The sequence below is a fragment of the Rhagoletis zephyria genome, unplaced genomic scaffold, assembly GCF_001687245.7.
Source record: "Rhagoletis zephyria isolate East Lansing unplaced genomic scaffold, Rhagoletis_zephyria_1.1 Rzeph_scaffold_00443, whole genome shotgun sequence".
NCBI lineage: Eukaryota > Metazoa > Arthropoda > Insecta > Diptera > Tephritidae > Rhagoletis > Rhagoletis zephyria.
In genome coordinates, this window is record NW_016157527.1 from 27,995 (window position 1) to 50,756 (window position 22,762).

Here is a 22,762-nt window from a genome sequence, read left to right on the forward strand (position 1 = left end):
TTAATTTTATTTTATAATGAAAAATGAATTTAATGTGCAATTTTTTAAGTTTACTAGATGTAAGACAACTTTTAATTTTCTTTATATATTGCATGCTTTAGTTTTAATTCTGTTTAAGTTAAGTTGTAAAGGTGAAAATAGGCCTCCTGGGCAACCGAGCACATTAAAAAAAAATCGGTAACGCGCGTAAAAGCATACCTCACAAGTGGTGTGGAAAATGCAAGAACAAATATAAATGGAATAATTTTCGAAATTATGAAATGGTTATTGGTATTTTCCATCTCAAAGGGGGTGATTAATTTGAACGTTATTTAAGCTGCCTTTACACGGTCGATTTTTGTCGTTTAACCAAAATCTACCCGTGTAAATTGCAATTCAACCGTAAAATGTAAGCGTTTTGGCTAGTCGATATCTTAAGTAAATTTTCCAGTCGACAGAAATCGACCCGTGAAAAGGCAACTTCAGGAATTTTTTAATTTTTTTTTTTTTTTTTGCTTGGGCGTCTTTTGAAGATGTGCCAAATTATATTGTCTACTTAAATACAAAACAACAATTTCTTTAAGCCATCTTGTGCAGCAATTTGTTGATCTTATCCTCACGGCTACCGAAATCACCAACCTCAACGTAGTGATTAGCCTTCTTGCGCCAGCCTCGGGTTGATGTGTTGAGCTTGAATAGCAACAGGAAGTTGGGGGCTTTCTTGAAGTGAAGTGAATCAACGCACTGAATTTCGTGCGCTTCGCGAAATTTGCGTTCGATCACAAAGCAGAGATTGGGACACGCTTGACCATTCCACGTTTGTACATCAATTCACAAACTGATTTAAGATTTGGATAACCCCATATAGGGGTTCGGCATACGTAGCATATTAATGGTTGCCTTGCTCAATTTGATGAACACACCGTTTTAATGTGGCGAAGACAGAACTGTAAAACTACGCACTTTTTGTGCAACTTTGTTGATACCGCGGATGCGGATCACAAAAGCCAATTTGGATTTTTCAGGCCCGTCGAATTGGCCGCATTTCTTTGCCACACAGCGCTCCTCCATCTCACGGCGTCCATCACCGAGTTTTCTTGTTTGATATTTCTCAGCATGCACCAAGTTTTCACATTTACGGAGTGCAATCACAGCAGAGCGCTTTAGTTTACGTTTGATCAGGGTAGCAATTTGCTGACCTGCTCTTGCTGAACTGCAGCTTCGGCTCGGGGACAGGAGGCAGCTTCCTGGAAGGTTGTCTGCCCTTTGCTTGCGGTTTCTTACCGGCCCATGATGGCAGTCATCTTAACTTGTTACTTAGCACGTTGAAAAGGCGAAAAAAAGTTCGCCAAATGTTTGGAGCACATCGTAAATGAGCCACTCGATTTATAACATTTCTATAAACAAATTAATTAAATACTTTTTATACATAGATATGCTGAAACCATGCACTTACTTTCCCAAATTCCATCCTGTTTATCGGCATAATTTTCCAAATATGCCAGCTACTTCATTACTAATTACTAAATTTTCCAACTGCGCCTTCTTTGTTGGCTCGACATATCCTAAAAAGACAAATTTACATTAAACAATAGAAATCGCAAAAATTAGCAAATAAAATACTTGCTTTGTTTGGTTTTGTTGTAAAATTTCTGAGAAATATGAATTCACCACGATGCGATACAGAAAGAACAAGGACCAGGGATGTAATTTTAAGTAAATCTATTATTCAGTGGCAAGGCGCAGAGCGTTCGGGGCAGCAATATTAATTTGTATCAAATATAACATTAAACGGTGGTTCTAATACATTTTTTGATATTATTAACCAGAGTACATACATTATATGGTATTTCTTTCAAAATTAATGTACTATATGAACTTTTTTTTCAAATATTTCTTAAGTTTCTTTCATGAGTGCTGAAAAGCAACCATGCGTGTAAGAAATTGTGTGCTACCTAAAATTTCACCTCTAGAAACTTTATCCCCATAAAGGACTTCACCACAGTTTTTTTACTGGATATACTGAGATGCGAATCCCATAAGATAGATCGTGTCTGCGTCAACCTACGTCTACGCTACGTCGTTGACTGTTTGCGCTTTAATTCATTTTGCATGCTGCCGCGTTCTCATCGTTACGCTCTTGCTTGTATACCTACACGCGATGTTTACGCTCTTTGAGCGTGTGCTCGTTCTCTGCCCATGCCTGATCATGAATAAGTACACTAATTTTATTAGTACTCAAAGCCGGTCTCTGTCTCCGAAACAGCAGCTATAACTTCTACCACTTACAGGCTAACCTAATATTCGCGGCTTGCGTTTTGGTACGCATGCCGTCGAATATGTTTTTTTGCGTCACCCGAAATTGACTTGCATGCATTTGCATTTGATTTCATTGAGCGAAACGTCAAATCAAAATGTCACGCAGAAAAAAATTTGGAAATTGAGTTAGCTTCATACGCACGCCGTTCAATTTCGGTTGATCTCATACAAGTTGCATGTGCATGAGAAATTTTTGACAATAAATTGGCGGCGTGCGTGAATATTAGGTTAGCCTGTAAGTCTTTGTTGATTTTTTCCTAGAAACGTAATCGTGGTACAAAGCTCAACAACAATATTGAAATAAATATTAATACGTCATACGTGGGATGAAAAAAAATTCCATCGATAACTTAAATTTGTGACACACAATGGCTATAGGGGTCGCCTGAGTGCATTATTTCATATATTTATATATGTGCCAGTTTTACCGTTATATATTTTTTATCTACTCGTTTATTCCATGAGGTTGAACGAACCATTATATCACATTCCTAGGCAAGTTTGGAAAGAGTATTTTCGATACTAAATTTTATTAAAGCAAAATGTTGAAATCAGCTCCATATAGAAACAGTGTCATCGTTAATTAAAAAAGAGATGTTCTTAAATATCTTAATTTTTCGCCACTCACATATTGACTAGATTTGACTATTTATTTTATTATATTTTAAATTGAATTATTTGTTTATAAAAATATAGTTTATTCCCTAACAAACACTAAATGAAAATGAGTTTAATCTTTGAACAACATAAAAAAAATCAACAATCTTTCGTAAAAATTTCGAACTTTCTATTTCAATTTTATCTCTTAATATTTTGCAGTTTTGTAGCTCATTCAATTTTAGTCTAACAAAGTGCAAAATTAAAGTAGCTGTGATTTACATTTGATGTATAGCATATTTTTGACGATGTCGGTAATTTTCTTCCATATTATCTAAGTATGTTCGACAATTTTTTTAATGAAGAAATTGAGCAACGCCTTCATCAAAAAAATAAAAAAATATTAAAAATCAACGATAAGTCGCAGCTATGTATTTTAAACTTGCGTTTTATTTGAATTGATCGGGCTACAAAACTGCATACTCAAAATGTGTATTTATAGGAAATCGAATTAAAAAGCTTTACGAAAGTTTGTTGATTTTGTTAATATTGCGCAAAGATTAAACCTTGGATTTATACGGGTCTTGTTAAAGTGTAAACTGCATTTTTATAAACAAATAATTAAAATTATATAATTTTAAGACAAATGGCCAATCTAGTTAACATGTATAAAGTTTTGATAAGCACTTGAAATGTCAAGTTTTAGTACTGAATTCAAGGAAGATGTCTCTTTTTTCCATTCATAATAACTTAAAAAAAAATTTTTGTTAAGAAGTGTATCTTAAAATATCTGCCTTGACATTTATGTTAAAAGTGTAAAATATGTAAATGTACCTACATAAACTTTCCCGTGAATACCACCAAAGCATTGGTCTTGAAGGGAATCTACGTATGCATGCATGCATATGAGCAAATTAAAAAGTCGATACAATTTACAGTCGAAAAGTACAATTTTTGTATAGTGTATTTCGCAAATATTCAAATACATACTCCACTAACCAATAATTTTATATATCCATTAAAATATAATTTGTCATCAGTGTGAAATAAAAAAATTATAAATCGGAAGGGTAAAATAGTATTGTGGTATTAATTCAAAAATAAAAAGTTTCATNCAGTAAGAATTCTAAGTTCTAGGAGTCTTTCGGAGTTCCTCCTGGAAGGTGTTATGAATCTCTTTGATTGTCTTATCCCCTTTTACTTCCGCCAGTTGGCAGCAATCCGAGATTATTTCCAGCTAGCTCCTAAGTAGTTCTGCAGTATATCCTTTAGATGTACCACAGAATAGCTCGGGACCATGCGAGCGGTATTTGGGCACCACGCTTTGCGGGGAGGTCAGCCTTTTCTTGCCTTCAAACCCTTCAGGTCCCGAAACCCACCACTGTGTTACGCTATTTTGGGATCCTAGATGGTTAAAGAGTTCACAAGCCTTGATTCCGTTTTAAAAGAGTGTAAGGCCTTTAACGCTGCCTGAATATCTACCTTCTACGATGACATTCGCGAACACAGACTTCGATTGTGAAGACCTCCGCCTGGAATATGGTTGGGTACGAGCCCATTGGCGACTTTTCTGAAATCTTGGTCCACGTATGCCATAAAGTATATATGGATGTTCAATTGTATATTGCTAATTATAAGGGTATACGTTTGCACTTACACAGGTATCAGGTATATTTACATGTTTGTGGCCGCCGTTATAAAAACACACCGGTGAAATATTCGTGTACAAAAGGTTGCTAAAAAGTTTGGAGATACATATTTTCTATTTTTCGCAAATAACTATCTCGGAAGCTACCAAATAGATAAAAACCTACCAGTTTTGGTAGAAAAAGCCGATGTTTGGCAACACTTATTGTAGCTTAACGTACTTCTCTTCTCCTCTCTTTAGCACTCAATTCGTTGCAGGGTTGCCATTGACAAAAAAAATATTTACCATCGCCTTGAATAAAATCTACCAAATGTAGGAAATATCTACCAATAACTTTTAATAAAAACTATAGTTTTGCTATTTTTTTATTTATTTTAATTAAAACTATAGTTTTTTTATTTATTTTTTTAGTTATTTCAATAAGAATTAAAATTGTTTTTAAGAACTTTTTACTTAACTGGTTATATGGTATTTGAGTCATATTATTGGCATATTCTCAGTTTCCTTCAACCAAAAGCGGAAGTGATGAAACTAAAGGCAACAACGAAACTTGATTATTTGAAAAACTTCAACTCGAGTTATTATAGACAAATACAGTGATTCAAAAAAGTGATTTTTTTTAATATTCGCAATTTTTTTGTTGCTTTAACTAAATCCATAAAAATCGAGGATTCAAACTATATACAGCATATAGAAAAATTCCAAAAATTTTCGTCTAAATTTCGAATTTTTTACTCTGAATTTTTAGAACAATTCGGGGTATGGAGTTTTAAAGCAAATACTATTTGAGTATAGCCAAAAATGTGCTGCTTAAAATTCCCATTGATTTTTTTATTTTTTTTCCCATTTATAAAAAATGGCGTTGATTTAATTTTTTTGCGAACAATTATAGTGCGTAATTACATACCTGTCTATTTTTTCTTTATATTTAAATAATCATTTAAAATATTTTGGCAATCAAAAGTTCCTGGGGATTCCAGTAAAATTAGTTTTGAATGGAGCGCGATATGTTCGCCTTATATCGATATACATTTATACGTATATAATTATATAAAAAGTATGCAAAGAAATTTATAATATATTTAAATATAACTACGAAAAATAAATCGGGTACGGAAACTTCATCAAAAATCTACGAAAATGAGAAAAAATTTACTTTTTTACTAACCCAAATTTTTTTACCAATTTTGGTAACAATTTCTCAAAGTGGCAACCCTGATTCGTTGGCTCTAGGCCAGTAGTCAAGCACTTCATATTCAATTGTTGCTGCATAAGCAGCCGGGTCTTTGTCGCGAGTGGTCGATATTTACGGACAAATCAGCTTAAAACGTCGCAGCTGAACAAAGTGCAGAGCGGAGTAGATCGCAACAGCAAATACTATGTATCTACCTGTTTTAGAATCTGTGCATTTTCAGTTTGTCGCGTATATTTGGCTTCGGCATTTCTGTTGATATTTAATGCGCTTGTACTGCCATAGTCTTATGAGAGGTGCTTGCTGTAAGAAAACGAATGCTGGTGAATGAAACCATTTAAATATATGTACATAAGTACCTCAACTACGGTGATAATTGCTTACTCAGTAATATTGTATCGTAGATATGTGCATATGTACATACATACGTATACTAAATATGAGTGCAGTAAAAATAAATATGTAAAAGTAAAGAAAAAGTGAGTTCGAAGTACGGCAAGTAAAAGTAAAAATTAAGTTTTGCAAAGCATTTGAGTTTGTGTCCAAAACTCTTAGTTGAATTGAGGTGTTTTTTGTGGTGATAAAGTAACTTAAATTCATTATACAAGCTTACAAATAAAAATGACAAATGCTGAAAAACTGCTGGATCTTGTCCTCTACCTAAATATGAAAATACCTGTTTAAGGTTTGCTTATACTTGAGGGAATACTCAACGAACCTGTTATCCGCGTGTATTTTGCCATATTCGCAAACTCTCGAATACAGTTAAACAAAATCAGATATGAATATATGTATGTATGTACATATGTATGTGCATATCCATGTCTGTAAGGAGTGTCGTGTCTTTTAGGAAGAAAAAGCTATACAGAGCTCACGACAAACTCAGTTCAACAACTTACAAAGGTCTTTCAAAACGCAACATACATAGTTATTCTAATTGAAATGCATTAAACGTTTTATTTGAAACAAACAATAGTTTAAGTTACAGTATCTGTTTCCATTCATTGGGATTAATAAATAAAATGGATACTGGCGCCGGTTCTTCGGGATCCAATCAGCTAGCTTTGCCAAATAACAATTTTCGCCATGACTTACAACAGGTAAAATACTTCACTTAATAACATAATAATGAGAATTATGGTCGTACACATGTATGTATTTAAGTGGAACAATAAAAAATTATAAAAATAACTTATAATTAGACAGCGGATTTTTTCCATAAAATAAGTACCATAAACTTAAGCAAAATGTATTACAAATTTATGTATTTTGGTTATAGTTATGTGGTACATATTTTAGGGTTGTTGTTTGCACAAAAATTCGCTGTCTACTTATAACATGTTTAGATGCAAAGTAATATGTACATATGTACACAGTTACTTTTTTTTGCTTTCTTGCTTTCGCAAGAAGGATGATTTTTAACAAGGATTCCTTAAGTTTTGACGTTTTATATCATAGTCCACAGGCGGGACTTCTGATAGAGTATGAGTTGAAAACAAATTTCTAATTACTTCTAATTTGTTTGAGATGTAGTTCTATATTAGTCAAAAAAAATATAACCAATACATATTGTTTAGGATTGGGAGTTCTATCCAGATTTTTTGATTATTCGGATATTCGAATATCTGAATAAAAATCAGAATTTTCGGATTTCCGACTAGAGAGTGTATAGAGATCCGAATAGTGTATAGAATGTTAAAATGAAGAAAAAAATACAAATTGTTTGTGTATTAAAGAAGTGTTTTATTAATTCATTTGCAACTCGATAGATTCAGTAATTTTGAAATCAATTTTATATCCGGATGCCCGGTCAACCAAATGAGCGAATATCAATCGGATACACGAATATACGGATAGTCGCAGCCCTAAAATTATCTTTCAGTTTACAAAATAGTCCGAAACAAAAGACTCAAGTAACGAACTTGACGCTTTAAACGAAACGTTTTGAGTTATTGAATAATAAGAGATTGCCGTTTACACATATGTTAGTATTTGACCGAGCTTCACCTCCAATTTGTGGCTTGCGTTATTTAATTTTAACAAATATAGTTTTTTACACTTGCGTACAGCGTTGCCAGGCTGACATTTTTAACGTCATTTGGACGTTTTTTGTATCCTGTTGACATTTGGATTTCGGTGTAAAAAATGACGATTTTTAACTTCCCAGTAATTTTTCTCTATGCACAATATATTCAATGCATAGCGTACTATTTGCGTACTAAGTGTCTAAATCTTGTAAGTAGAACTGATTTTGAATTATTTTCTTAATAAATCTTTACAAGCTCTGTTTTTTGCAGCAGGTGCCTCAAAAGATATTTATTCTTTGCACATATGATTTAAATATGATGCAAACCAAGCGTACGTGCATTGATTTTTTTTTTATTCTTGGACTAAGGATACCGCATTAAAGGCTGGTTGTGTAAACGCTTGAGGTTACAAGGCTTATTACCATGTTTGCAATTGCATATTAAAAGCCAAATCAGGAAGAGCTTGCAACGCGCCCGCTCGCAAAAGCACTATGTTCCTTCTTAGCAGGACGTAATTAAGCATTTTCCACAACCGACCGCCTAACCAAATGTCTACAAGAAAAAATAAAATATTAAAAATCAACACGATTCTTTAGCAACTTAAAACTTGCACCCTGGAATTTAATGGGCTATCAAACTGCGTACTCTAAAAAATTCTAAAAAATCTGAATATAAACTTAAAAATCTAGCTGAAACTTTGCAGATTTTTTATAGTTTTGCACAAAGTTTGGAATATGGATTTATATTGTGTTAGTTATATAATGAGCTAGGCTTTTATGAAAAAATAATAAACATTAAATAAGCAAAAGAGAAACAGCCAAAATCGATCAAAGTGTTGATGACTTAATCAGCTGATCACAAGTGTATGTATAAAATGAATTTTATATTAACGATCTCAAACCAGTTTACAATAGTGGTATTCACCAAATTGTTGTCAACAGTCGTTGCTTGAGCTCATCTGCTGTTTTGCCAGAGTGCCAGGCCACTTGCTCACTTTGGTGAATGCCACTAATGAATTTTAAATGTGTTCTGTCGAAATGACATTTTAATATACCTTACATAAATATGTACCTTTGTATACAATAAAAGTTTAATAAGAACAATTCCGTGTGCATACATAGAAAATACGTTTTTGGATAGGAAATGACGTTGTTTCAGACCAAGAGGGACGTTTTCTCATGCCGAAAACCTGGCAACACTGCTTGGGTACACACAATCGTTTACATAAATATGTGTGTGCATTTCAAGTTTACTAAGCCAATTCTACTCTCCGGAGAAAAGCGGGAATGAGAATCATACAGTTGTATCAGTGTGTATTCTCCTTCTTGTTGCTTTAAAATCTCGTTTAACAACTTCTCGAAACTGGTTTAGTTTCCAGCCGCCTGCCTTTAATGCACATCAACGCGTACATCACACAGTGGTACACCGCCATAAATTTTTTGGAAAAAATTAGTATGAATCGGCGTAGAGCCTCAATTTTCCGTACTAACATTTATGGATATAAATCAAGAAAAGAATGAAACATTGGCGTGATGGATTTATTTTAAAGCATACCTCCCGTATAAACCTAGCCACAAAAACGTCTTAAAACTGCCATAAAAATTGCACCGATGAATATATTAGTCCAACATTTTTTCCATATGTTTGTCACAACGCCAAAAAATGGTCTTAATCGATTTGTTTTAAAGCATGCTTCCCATACACACCTAACCTAAAAAATGCCTTAAAATTCCATAAAAACCTTACCAATGAATATATTACCAAGAAATTGTTTCTATATATTTTTAATAACGTTACGTGTGAATCCTCAAAAATTGGGCGTAATCGATTTATTTCAAAGCATATCATATCACCCACAGAAACCTAACCTCGAAAACGCCTTAAAAAGGCCACAAAAAGCCGACAGATGAACATATTACTCCAAAATTTTGCTCATATGTTAGTAATAATAATAATAATAAGTAACTAACATCCAAAAAATGGGAGTAATCGGTTTATTTAACACATACCTCCCATGCAAACAACGTGCCATTATTTCTATATGGGGTTACGTTAAAAGTCGCAAATATGAGCCACATTTTTTTCAGAAGTCGATAATTTTTTTATAGTAAGAAGGTGGAGGAAACATTTATAAAGAGTAATTTTTCTTTGCTAAGATTTATTAAAATATTTTGCTGATTACCCTGCTTTTTTCTCTATTTTTCTAGACAAAATGCTATATATATAAGTGCTATAATTTCGTATGAACCTGCAACAAATACAATAAAATAAAAGTTATGAGGAAAACACCTTGCTTAAGTGAACAAACATCACAATCGGTTTCAGTTGAGTAGAATTCTTCAGACTTTTGTTGCTTTTATTTTGTATAAAAGTGCCAATTTCGTACAAAGTTATAATGAATTTGTATACCCGAGCGCAACCGTGCACAGGGGTATACTAACTTTTTTCACATAACCGTCGTTTGTAACAGCCAAAACGAACCAAGATAGATATAGACAAATAAATCTAAATACATAAATGCTCATAATTAATAGAGAAGTTGATTAAGTCATGTCAGTCCGTCTGTCCGTGTACGCGATAACTCGAGCAAAAATTGAGATATCTCAACGAAATTTGGTATGTAGGTTTCCATTTATCCAAGGTAGGAAATTTTTGAAAAATGGGCGTGGCCCCGCCCACTTATTCTAAAATGCTGTAAATATCTCAGTAGCCGCTTCACCAATCCTTACCAAACTCGGTACAAATCTTGCCTATGGTCTAGCTAACAAATCTGTTGAAATTCTTTGAAATTGGACAATAACTACGCCCACCTCTCATAAAACGGTAATTTACAAAAACACGAAAACTGTGATAAATTAACAAATACTAACGCTAATTCACCTAAAATCAATTATTTCAATCTCCTTTTAACAGAAAATTTGATTATTATGAATTTTTGGATAATGGGCGTGGCGCCCCCCATTTATGACCACAAATGTGTATCTCGGTAGCCGAATTATAAGTTTCAAACTTGGTAGACTTAACAACCCTGGTACGGAAAAGAAATTCGTGAAAAATAATTCTAACCGGACTAAAATTACACCCGCTTCCCGTATAACGCTAAATTGCAGAAATACGAAAACTCCGGTATTTCATTAACATCAATATCTTATAAATAAATAAGACTTCTATAGACTTTTAGGAATTGGGCGTGGCACCGCCCACTTTATGACTACAAAGGCGTTTTCGGTAACCACTTTATCGATTTCTACCAAACTTAGTTCCATTATAAATAATTAAGCATAGCTCAGCATATTATCGAAAATGTTTGAAATCGGGAAAACAGTCCTGATTACCATGCAAAGGTAGTTTAGAGAAAGTTGAAACGACGATATTTAATCCCTGCGCCGGGTATATAAAGTTCGGTTTCGCCCGAACTTATACTTCCTACTATTTGTTCTACTTGGTCTTATTCAAATATCACTTTGTTAGGCTAAACCATTCGAATATAAAAACTAAATACTCAAAATATTGTATTTTTCCCACCGCAATACCACCGTGCATCGTATCATTCCACTCAGCGTTTCTTAACCCCAATAATACTCAATTGCTAATGCTATTCGATTTCATTTTACTTGTTGAGCATTTCCTCTTGCATCTTTACTGCCAAAGCTGACTACTGGTTGTTAGTCGAAAGCGAAGGAGATCTGGTTATAACAATATATTGCAACGGCCAATGCAGCTACTTGGTTAGAAGAGCGTGCGATCACTCCGCAGGATCTAGGTTCAAGCAGCATCCAAATTAGAAGGAGTATAGTTCTGCCATATTTCTGGCCGCTGTGGTGTAGTGGTTAGCAGTGCGCAACATCGCAAAAAATATATTTATATATAGAAACAAGTTTTCTCTTAAGGGCGGTCGCCCCTCGGAAGGCAATGGTAAACCTCCGAGAGCATCATCAAGGCGCACGCCACAAATCGGAGGAGAAGCTCGGTAAAACACTAACATATGTAAAAGCGCCAATCTATTATTATTATTATTATTATTATATTTCTGCTATGAAAAAGCTTCTCATAAAATCCATTTGCCGTTCAGAGGCGACGTAAAACTGTATTTCCCCCCATTTCACTATGGTCTACTGGCCAACAGTCAAGAAGTTACCAAATTGATTTGCAACTTGGTGTTTGGAGGTTTTTGTGGTCGCTGATTTCGAATATGATGTCAGGATTTTGAAATTCAAAATGGCTAATCTAATGTGGCGGCCAAATTTTATACATAATTTGTTCATTTGCACCAAAAACTGATATCAAATTTTTTTAGTTCAAAATGGTGGATCCAATGTGGCGTTATCGGATTCGGAGCAAAATAACTTATGTATAAAACAGCAGACCATATTTTTGCTAATAATGTGCTTCAAATAAAAATTTGATTCTTTGAATATAAGTATCACGAGTGTATGTATTTGTATTTTTTTTTTTTATAAATTTGTGCTTATTTATTTGAAAGAGCATTCAATTACGCGCATATTAAAATGACCGCGTTCATTCTGAAAAATTATCCGAGAAGTGAATAATCAAGATAAACAAAAAAAAATTAATTTGCATATTTGCCTGCAGTGGAATTCGAACCCTGATCATTGTGACCGCGGCCTTGTGAAAAATTGTAGCAGAAAATAGACTTAAAATGTATCAATATGTATCACTTTATTCATTTACTTATGTTATGATGAATATCGTACAGCTGATTGTAGTTTACCAGCTACCAGAAAAATTATCAAGCCTCGACCACGATAATTCGGCAACGGGTAAACTGATACTAAAATAATTTTACACAAACAAATTACATGGGGGAAAATTTACCGCAAAACTCCACAGGCAAACACCGATGGCCTACCAACTGTCATTTTGACGAACTGTATGAATGTGTATAAGCATTTGCCGCATGACGCCGCCAGACAACATTCTCTCAATTTCGGTGTATAAAAACATTTAAATCTTAAAAGAACTTGCTGAATGACTTCTTAAAACGTTATCATAAATAATTCAATAGGGAACAGATTCTTATTTTGATTTAATATTAATATTTCATCGAAGTTACCACCAGCACGCTTTCTTTCAAGTGATAATATGGCTGTCAAACTATCAAATTCCCTCCAATAGATGTCAAGCAACACGCGCTGACATATATTGCAGCCCATGAGAAATAGGCGGTATCCATTTGTAATATATTTTGTGTGCTTATCACGACATTGGTGCTTTCCTGTGGAAACTGGGCCTTACCGAGCCTGAAAATATAGCTGTCAAACTATCAAATTGCCTGCAATAGATGTCAAGCAATAAGCGCTGACGCATATTGCAGCCCATGAGAAATAGGCGGTATCCATTGGAAATATATTTTGTGACACGGTTATCACGACATTGGTGTTTTCCTGAGGAAGCAGGGCCTTACCGAGCACCGAATTACCGAGTACCAAGCACTAATTTTTGTTATTGAACATAGCGAAAAAAAAAAAAATGCAATGATACTGTTCGTTTATTCACATTTTGACATTTTTCGACATGGATCATGAATCACTATCATGGTTGCCACAATTGGTAACTTTCTACCAAAATTGGTAACTTTTAAACGGTTTGGTAACTTGGTAACTTTTATTTCATTTTGGTAACTTTTGCAACTAAACATCTATTTGCATTACTAGAAAGAAATGAATTATGTTTTGAATGTGCGTAATTATAAAAACCCTTCGAGTTTCAGTGGCAGCACTACCGACACTTTTACAAAATTACTTCGATTAAATTAGAGTCATCTCATATTCGAATACTGAAAATATTTAAATTACAGCGGCAGCACCAAGGGCTGCACTTTTAAAACGACTTTCGAATTTTTGCGATACATTTTGAATTCTACCCTCTCACATATTAACCATGGCCATCTGGCAATTTTTGGTAAGGTCCATAAATCGTTTTGATTATTCCGGAAAAAAAATGTCGCGTGCTTTTTACCAGGCCTATCTACCGACATATATTTCGACGTACAGTAGATTATGAAAAACCGAAAAAATAGCAAAAAACATGAGAAATTTTCGCAATATACTCGAAATGTGCTATTATTTCGTGAGTCGCAGGTCCAAGTATCAGCACATTCCGAACGAAAAATTACACTGAAAATGGAACAACGCCGAAACCAGTTTGTCCCAAACCAAATTTGACAAAGGATGATGGNACTGTATGAATGTGTATAAGCATTTGCCGCATGACGCCGCCAGACAACATTCTCTCAATTTCGGTGTATAAAAACATTTAAATCTTAAAAGAACTTGCTGAATGACTTCTTAAAACGTTATCATAAATAATTCAATAGGGAACAGATTCTTATTTTGATTTAATATTAATATTTCATCGAAGTTACCACCAGCACGCTTTCTTTCAAGTGATAATATGGCTGTCAAACTATCAAATTCCCTCCAATAGATGTCAAGCAACACGCGCTGACATATATTGCAGCCCATGAGAAATAGGCGGTATCCATTGGAAATATATTTTGTGACACGGTTATCACGACATTGGTGTTTTCCTGAGGAAGCAGGGCCTTACCGAGCACCGAATTACCGAGTACCAAGCACTAATTTTTGTTATTGAACATAGCGAAAAAAAAAAAAATGCAATGATACTGTTCGTTTATTCACATTTTGACATTTTTCGACATGGATCATGAATCACTATCATGGTTGCCACAATTGGTAACTTTCTACCAAAATTGGTAACTTTTAAACGGTTTGGTAACTTGGTAACTTTTATTTCATTTTGGTAACTTTTGCAACTAAACATCTATTTGCATTACTAGAAAGAAATGAATTATGTTTTGAATGTGCGTAATTATAAAAACCCTTCGAGTTTCAGTGGCAGCACTACCGACACTTTTACAAAATTACTTCGATTAAATTAGAGTCATCTCATATTCGAATACTGAAAATATTTAAATTACAGCGGCAGCACCAAGGGCTGCACTTTTAAAACGACTTTCGAATTTTTGCGATACATTTTGAATTCTACCCTCTCACATATTAACCATGGCCATCTGGCAATTTTTGGTAAGGTCCATAAATCGTTTTGATTATTCCGGAAAAAAAATGTCGCGTGCTTTTTACCAGGCCTATCTACCGACATATATTTCGACGTACAGTAGATTATGAAAAACCGAAAAAATAGCAAAAAACATGAGAAATTTTCGCAATATACTCGAAATGTGCTATTATTTCGTGAGTCGCAGGTCCAAGTATCAGCACATTCCGAACGAAAAATTACACTGAAAATGGAACAACGCCGAAACCAGTTTGTCCCAAACCAAATTTGACAAAGGATGATGGAAAATCGTTCCACATTACATCATACTCCTACCCTGTCGGAAACACCTACAACCAAAATAGAAAACTATTTTCTAATAAAAAAAAATATTATAACTGTCAATAGCATTTTCAATCTTGATAATTTATCAAGAAAATAGATTTAAACTTCTGTGCTTGAACTGGGAGCTCTTGATAAATAATCAAAAATTGACAAATTATAAAAATATTGAATTTATTAAGTGCACAGAACCGGGCTGTAAGTATATACATATTTGTTATGAAATATACACAGCAGTGTTATTCAGTATATTTTTTTCTCACTGAGGAAGTGAAGATTTTGGTAGTGAAGATTTGGTAACTTCTTGTAACTTTTCTTAAGAGATTTTGGTAGAAAAAAATGTTGGCGAGTGGCAACCATGATCACAATACATGCAAGGTTCGTTCAGTGAACGAGAATGAACTTTTGGATGTACGTTGCCACAGGTGCACGACATGTTTTGTAATGCATACAAATTTACAGATTTTTTTCATTTGTATTTGGAAAAGTATCAAAGTTGAAAAAGTATCTCTCCAAAATTCATCGAAAAATCCACTTGGATCAAAACGGGCACACTGACCCTGACCTCTGGATATCAACAAATTGTGTCAAGCATTTGTAAAATTCTCCACCCGTGGACATTTAATAATAATAATAATAATAATAATAATAATAGATTGGCGCTTACACATATGTTAGTGTTTGGCCGAGCTTCTCTCCTCCGACTTATGGCGTCCGCTTTGATTTGTCACACAAAGCGGAGGGACCTACAGTTTTACGCCGACTCCGAACGGCGATTGTATTTTTATGAGAAGCTGTTTTTCATGGCAGAAATACACTCGGAGGTTTGTCATTGCCTGCCGAGGGACGACCGCTGTTTAGAAAAAACCTTTTTCTATAATTTTTGCGATGTTGCTTTGACCAGGGCTTGAACCCAGGTGCTGATGAGTGAAAGCGCGCACTGCTTACCACTACACCACAGCGGCCGACATTTACTTATTTACAAAAAAATGTATGTATTTTGACATATTGCTGGTCTGTCTGTTTATTATTTGTTTAATGTAATTCAGATTTAAGTCGCACCAAATTTCGACAAGTTTTCACAATTATTATTATTTCTTTATTAATTTAAGTTATTTTTATATATTTATTTCGATTTTCTAGAAAGATTTCGAGTATGCTGTTTTGTAGCCCACTCAATTCTTGTAAGTGCAAGTTTCTAGTATCTAAAAATTCTTGTTTTAAACTTTTTTCCGAAGGTGTTACGGTTTCAGTTCATCCCCCGATTCCGCACGTAAACTGAAATTCCCCACAAAAAACGGTCCATTCCCCGATTCCCCACGCAAACTCAAATTCCCGCAAATCGGGGGAATTCCCCACGACTTGGCTTCCCTGACTAGTATGTATATATGTGTTGTCACCAGTGTTGCCGCGAATCATTTTTAGTGGTAGCCAAATTCCCTTAAAAATAGGGCTAAAAAAGAGCTAAAAAAAGTTGTTGTGGCTAAAAATGGTAGCTACATTTTTTTACTTACATATACATATGTAAGTATACACGCAAACATTTTCAATAAGTAATGGTATAGAAAAACAATGAACTCTGGAAAAAAGCAAATATTTTATCCAATCAAAAACCTTTTTGTATAAAAGGGAAATATACGAGACCAGGTTGCTGGCTCCATCAAGTGATTGTACCATCAGACCCGAAGCATATAACTTACCAGCATGCTGGTACAGTATTTATTTCTTTACAAATGAGGTCGAGGAAAGATCGAAATTGCAACTTTATAAATTGCATATTTTAAATATTCAATTTAGCAATGAACAATTTTTCTGAATTTTCCATTTTTAAAACACCAATGGTAACCAAAAACAAACGAAGCATCAACTTTGTTTCTGATCGCTGATTGCTCTAGCGATGTGTTTCGACAACTTTTCAAATGCGTTTTGGAAAATTATACATTGTCAACATTTTGTAGTTCGGCGTTATGGGACAAACTATAATACGTATGCAAAACAATTGACGTTTTGGAAGTCAGCCTATTTCTTAGTTTAAAAATTCGTTTCTTACATAAATGAAAAAAATGAGATCAAATTAAGCATATACAACTTTTTCATGCCAAGTATAAGTAAATTCTCCAAAGGGCTAAAAAAATGGCTAGTAGCAATTTTAAATTTATGTGGCCAAAAAAGTATGTGGTAGCTAAATCTAGCCACCAAGGGGCTAAAACGACAACACTGGTTGTCACCTCTCTGCATACCAGTGGGAAAATGGAAATCCATTACCTTTTTCTACCAAGATAAATAACTACGGTTGAACGAAAAGATGCATCGCAATGTAAGCGAGCGGATGATGTGTAGCTCTGAAGCGACAAACAAAAAAATAGGTTTGAAAACTAACTCAAGTATGTTTTTGTTCACGTCATCTCAAAAGCTGCTGTAGCCGAATGGATGCTGTTGGTCACGGGTTCAAAACCTGCTGCACGGACTTAATTTTTTTTTTTTAATTTATATTGTTTAATTCTATTTATAGTTTCGTAAGGCTACATGCGACACATTACTTTTGTATGACATTGCTGTGGAGAAATTCTTGCATATTTTCGTGTGTAGGTCATTATTTTTTGCATTCCCATAGATTACCTTTTCCCACTGGGATGCTTGGTATGCGTATGTACACTTACATATACATACTCAGATGTGCACAGTTAAATACGTGCGTAATACATTTTTATATGAAAATAAACATTTTAAAGCATGCATGCGTAGTCGGCAGTGGCTGAGCGTGCAGAGGCGCGTGCCGCTAGTTGTTAGCTTCCAGCAGGAGCCGGGTTGGAATTTTTTTGAACCATCAAAAAGTATCTGTGAAGTGCAGAAGGAGAGTATTGGACGAAGAATTCAATCAGACAAATTTCAGAAAAAACAGCCGAGAAAGTATCCGTTTCACAAACAATTTTCGGTAGTTGTCCACTTTGTTAAAATGTATAGCAGCTTTATATGCGTAGTTGGAGGATTTAAAGAACACGAGAAAACGTCTTGATTGTATAGCGTATATTCCAGAATCAAAAAAATTTATTCGTTTCAAACTTCTTAACATACAGCAATAGCAAATGTGTATACAATATTGAATACAAAGTAATATTTCACAAAGTACATTTCTAACACTCCTCAATATGTACACATTTTCCATTAAGAACATTTTAATACAATCCCATATCTTTTCTAAATTTGCAATGTTTTATCTTTTGTAAGTTTTTAGTTAAAATATCTGATATCATTTCTTCAGTACAAACATAATTTAAAGCTATTTCACCTGCTTTATACAAATCTCTGACAAAGTGATATTTCAAATCTATGTGCTTACTTCTTGCATGATATACAGGATTTTTTTTTACTTTAGAAAATGGAATCGGTAAACGGACAAAAATCCGCACTTCATCCACTTTTTTCCTTTTTCGTATCGGTTTTCGGATTTTTTTGCTGGCTGGGTTCAATATAGGCAGAAGCACTTTTGCACTTTGCTGTACAGGAGCTGGAGAGCTGCCTTTGTGAAGAGTACATTCTCCCGCGGAGAAGAACGCATCAAAGGAGTATTTTTTATACGGAATTCAATTTTACCGGTGTCATTGGGTGTGCGGACGGAACGCAGATAAAAGTGTTACAACCAAGAGATGACGAGCAGTATTACCGTTGAGCGACTAAAGTGCCAAATTGGCTCTTTTTGGATATCGATGCCCCTGATACCGACTTTTTAAAAATAGGCTTATTTTAAAACTTTTCTTAAAAATCATGCGACTTTTGCCCTTTTCCTTTGATTAAAATTCTACATACACATTTTTACAATTTTTTCATAAAATACATTTTGTTTTTTTCCGTGTTTAAAAATGATTTTAGTATTTACTTTTCAAAAGCATTTAAAAATTACACCTCTGGCAAGATTTTGGCTGATTCAACCTTTTTATTATTTAAAATTTTTTCCGCAAAAACATCCAGACGTAGCATGAATCAACGCACCGGTTTTGTAGCTTAGCATTTCCCCAAGTTATTTGTGTTAAATTCATATTCGTAACTCTCGGTACAAACAAATATTCTACTATAATTTATATAAAAACTTAAAGGGCTAAACTTTGTTGTAATAATTGTTATCTAAGTTCTAATGCTTCTTTTTTGTGACTGAAGTGTTATATTAATGTAAGTACTTTTTTAACTGCAATTTTGTTTGCATATTTCGTATTTTTATTATATTCCTCACCACTGGGTTTTTATTTCAAGAGAAACAATTTTTTTTAAAGAAAATGATTATCTCCATTAGGAATTTATTTAAAAAAATGGGGCATTCTCATAGATAAAATAAAGTCGAATTTAATGTTAGGTGCAGCTTTTTCCTCGAAAATTATGTCAAAAGTCTATAACTAACTTTAGCGTCAATTTTATTTCGACTATGAATAGGTTTCAAAAGGTAAAATAATGAAAGTCTATATATACATGGTATAAAAGATTTTGATTACTTGAAGACTCTTTTTTTCGGCTGTGACACTTTTTTGCGACTTTCGAAAAATTTTCAGCGGTAACACTGATTTTTTACCATACATATAATGGTAGGAAGCTGCTATACAATAAAAAATTTTCTTTGCAATAAAAAACGTATTATTAACTGATTTGCAATTATAAGATGGAAATAATGGCAGTAGATGCGAGACACCCGGGTTCATGCCATTCCGATCATCAGGCGATTGCAGATGTAAGGGGAAATGAGGGATGAAGTTGCCCGCAGTTTACAAATGTAAAATTTTGAATTATTTAAACACATAGTCACTAACAGAATTATTGGTGGTGTTCTCAATTCCGAGCTAGATCGAACAAGTTTCAAATAGCGATGCCAGAAAAACATCGATGCATCGAAAATATCGATGGTTTTCTTGGATGCATCGAACATTTTCCACTCTATGTATAAATAGTCGATGTATCGATGCATCGATGTATTGATGTTTTTTTGAAAACTAACATTTCCGGTACATTTAACCGTCATTTTAGTTTTTCAATTGTTCAAAAAAAAGAAGTGACTTTGGCCAAAAAATTTAAATGGCTGCAATAAGTTCCCTTAAAAACGTAATTAGCTCAGTTGCAGTAATTTATTTCAAATTTTCTACAATTTTGCTAATAACATATTTTATTGTGAAACATTATCTGAAAAATCCTATGAAAAGCGATGAACCGATGTATGCATCGAATTAAAGAAAAACTTCGATATATTTTTGCCACTGACATCCCTAATTCCAAATCGTCCCCGAATCGTTTTGATTTCGATTCGCTAATAAGCTGTTGTCAGTTATTTATGTAAAAAGTAATTCAAATCTGTATAAAACTGAAAAAACGCCAGTGCCAGTGATTTTTGGGTGTGCCCAGGCAAGAAGTAGTAGTAGTAGATTGGCGCTTACACATATGTTAGTGTTTGGCCGAGCTTCTCCTCCGACTTGAAGACGTGTTATAAAAACAAGACCGCTAACCACGTGTCTCAGAAAAACCAACCAGTTTCATTCAATTCAATTTCTTTTTTATTCATTCGTCTCGATGTTAGTGCTACATAAAATTTATCGATACAACTATGTTGCCAAACTTGCAATAAAGGTGTTGCTACACTATGTATCTGTGTGAAACAATAAAGGTTCTGCTACATTTGAATCCAATATACAACACGCTCACTCATATTGTTTTGTTAATGAATAAAGTGGTAAGTAAAATAGTATTACAAGTTTGAGTTACTGATTATACAATGTTGAATTTTAAAAGTTCATTATGTACAACTAAGACGAGTTTGATTCCTTCGGTATTTACTTAAACATATATATATATATATATAAAAAATATTAAATGAACTACTGGTCACTGCTCTAGGATTCTTTTACAACCTTGCCTTCCTTGCGTGGCCTAAGCTGTCTTTTAGGTGTCTCTTGGTGCAAAGTTTCCACGCCATTTCGGTCATTCGGATTATTTTGAACGTTGTCCGTTCCATTGGTTTCCAGCAAGGCCTCACAAACGTTTGCAGACGGTCCCCGTATTTGGTCTGTGTGCCGTTTGATACAACGATTATTTTGAGCAAACACACACAAGTACGTATGATATCCCAGCCTTTTCTGGATTGTTGCCGGGGACCAACAAGGTTTATTTGGATTAGAGTAGTTTCTAATGTACACATTCTGTCCCTCACTAAATTCAACATCTCTTTTCCCTTTGAAGCTTGAAATACTTTTTTCTTGATTTTTAAATATTATATCTTTTGTTGAAGGTGGTTTCAAATTATCAAATCTGGTTTTAAGCCTACGCCCAAAAAATATCTTAGCTGGTGTTTCTCCTATAGTGCAATGTTTTGTGTTCCTGTAGTCAGCTAAAAATCGGTGAACTACCTTATCAATGTCTACACCCCCACTGCCTTTGAGATTTGTCTGAATAGATTTTTTTAAAACTTTAACAAAGCTCTCAGCTTGTCCGTTTGTGGAAGGATGTCCGGGTGCTGTTAATACGTGTCTTACATTATTAATTTTCAAAAAGTTACGAAATTCGTCTGAGGTGAATTGAGGTCCGTTGTCACTTACTAGAACGTCAACAAGGCCATATCGACAAAATAATTCCCTTATTTTGTTTATTGTAAACTTTGACGTAATCTCTTTGGTTATAAAAACTTCTGCCCATTTTGAGAAAGAGTCTATAACAATTAGAAAATAATACTGTCCTATAGGGCCTGCAAAGTCAACGTGAATCCTCTTCCAGACAGTGTCTGTTGGTTGCCATGGTATAAGTACACTTTTGTTCGGACTGGGTTGTAGTTTTTGACATGGTTGACATGAGTTTATGAGGTTTTCTATGTCTTTTTCTAAACCTGGCCACCACACATATGACCGCGCCAACGACTTAGTTTTCACAATGCCTAAATGAGACAGGTGTAGAGAAGATAAGACTTGACTTTGTAGCTTTTTAGGGATTATAACCCGATGTCCCCATAAGATGCACCCATATTCGACAGAGAGTTCAGATCCTTTATTAACAAACGCTTTGAATTCATCTCCCTTAAGACTAAATATGGAACCATTTTCTATTGATGTGCACACCTTTGACAAGACGCTATCGCGGCGTGTTTCTTTGCCTATGTCTTTAAAATTCAAGCTTAGGTAATTGAGCTGGTTTGTTAACTGAATGAAGTTACAGTCTTTATAATCCCAATTTAGGGGTGCTTGGGGCATTCTAGATAAATTATCTGCTTCATTTGAGGTGCCTTTTATGTATTCCACCTTGTAACAAAAGCCAGATAAGGTAAGGGCCCATCTTTGTACTCTAGCAGACGCCATCAATGGTAAACCTTTAGATTCACCAAAAATTGTGGTTAAAGGTTTGTGGTCTGTGCGCAAAATAAAATGATTGCCTAGTAAATACTGTTTGAGTTTTGTCACAGAGAAGACGATAGCTAGGGCCTCTTTCTCTAAAGTACTATAATTTCGCTCGCTCTTGGTTAGCATTCTTGATACAAACGCTATAGGTTTGACTACGTTATCTTTGTATTTATGTGCTAAGACTCCTGCAACAGCATTATTGCAGGCATCTGTTGTCAACACGATGGGGTTGTTTGGATTAAAGTGTACCAATATCTGA

At 34.4% G+C, this 22,762-nt stretch overlaps 1 protein-coding gene and 1 long non-coding RNA gene across 2 annotated transcripts in view; one reads left to right on the forward strand and one right to left on the reverse strand.

Moving 5' to 3' along the window:
* Window positions 1-343: 343 nt before the first annotated feature.
* On the reverse strand, window positions 344-1,601 carry LOC108359718 (uncharacterized). The gene is made up of 2 exons (XR_001846980.1): window positions 1,436-1,601; window positions 344-1,376 (listed from the first exon to the last, which is right to left on the reverse strand). It is a non-coding gene; the product is annotated as an uncharacterized LOC108359718 (long non-coding RNA).
* A 4,225-nt stretch (window positions 1,602-5,826) lies between these two features.
* The window catches only part of LOC108359717 (zonula occludens-like protein polychaetoid), a 187,764-nt gene continuing 170,828 nt past the window's right edge, over window positions 5,827-22,762 (forward strand). The window contains exons 1-2 of the mRNA XM_017611687.1: window positions 5,827-6,058; window positions 6,586-6,835. Of these exons, the coding sequence (XP_017467176.1) occupies window positions 6,758-6,835 (78 nt within the window). The 5' untranslated portion in view covers window positions 5,827-6,058; window positions 6,586-6,757. The remainder of the gene's footprint in view (window positions 6,059-6,585; window positions 6,836-22,762) is intronic.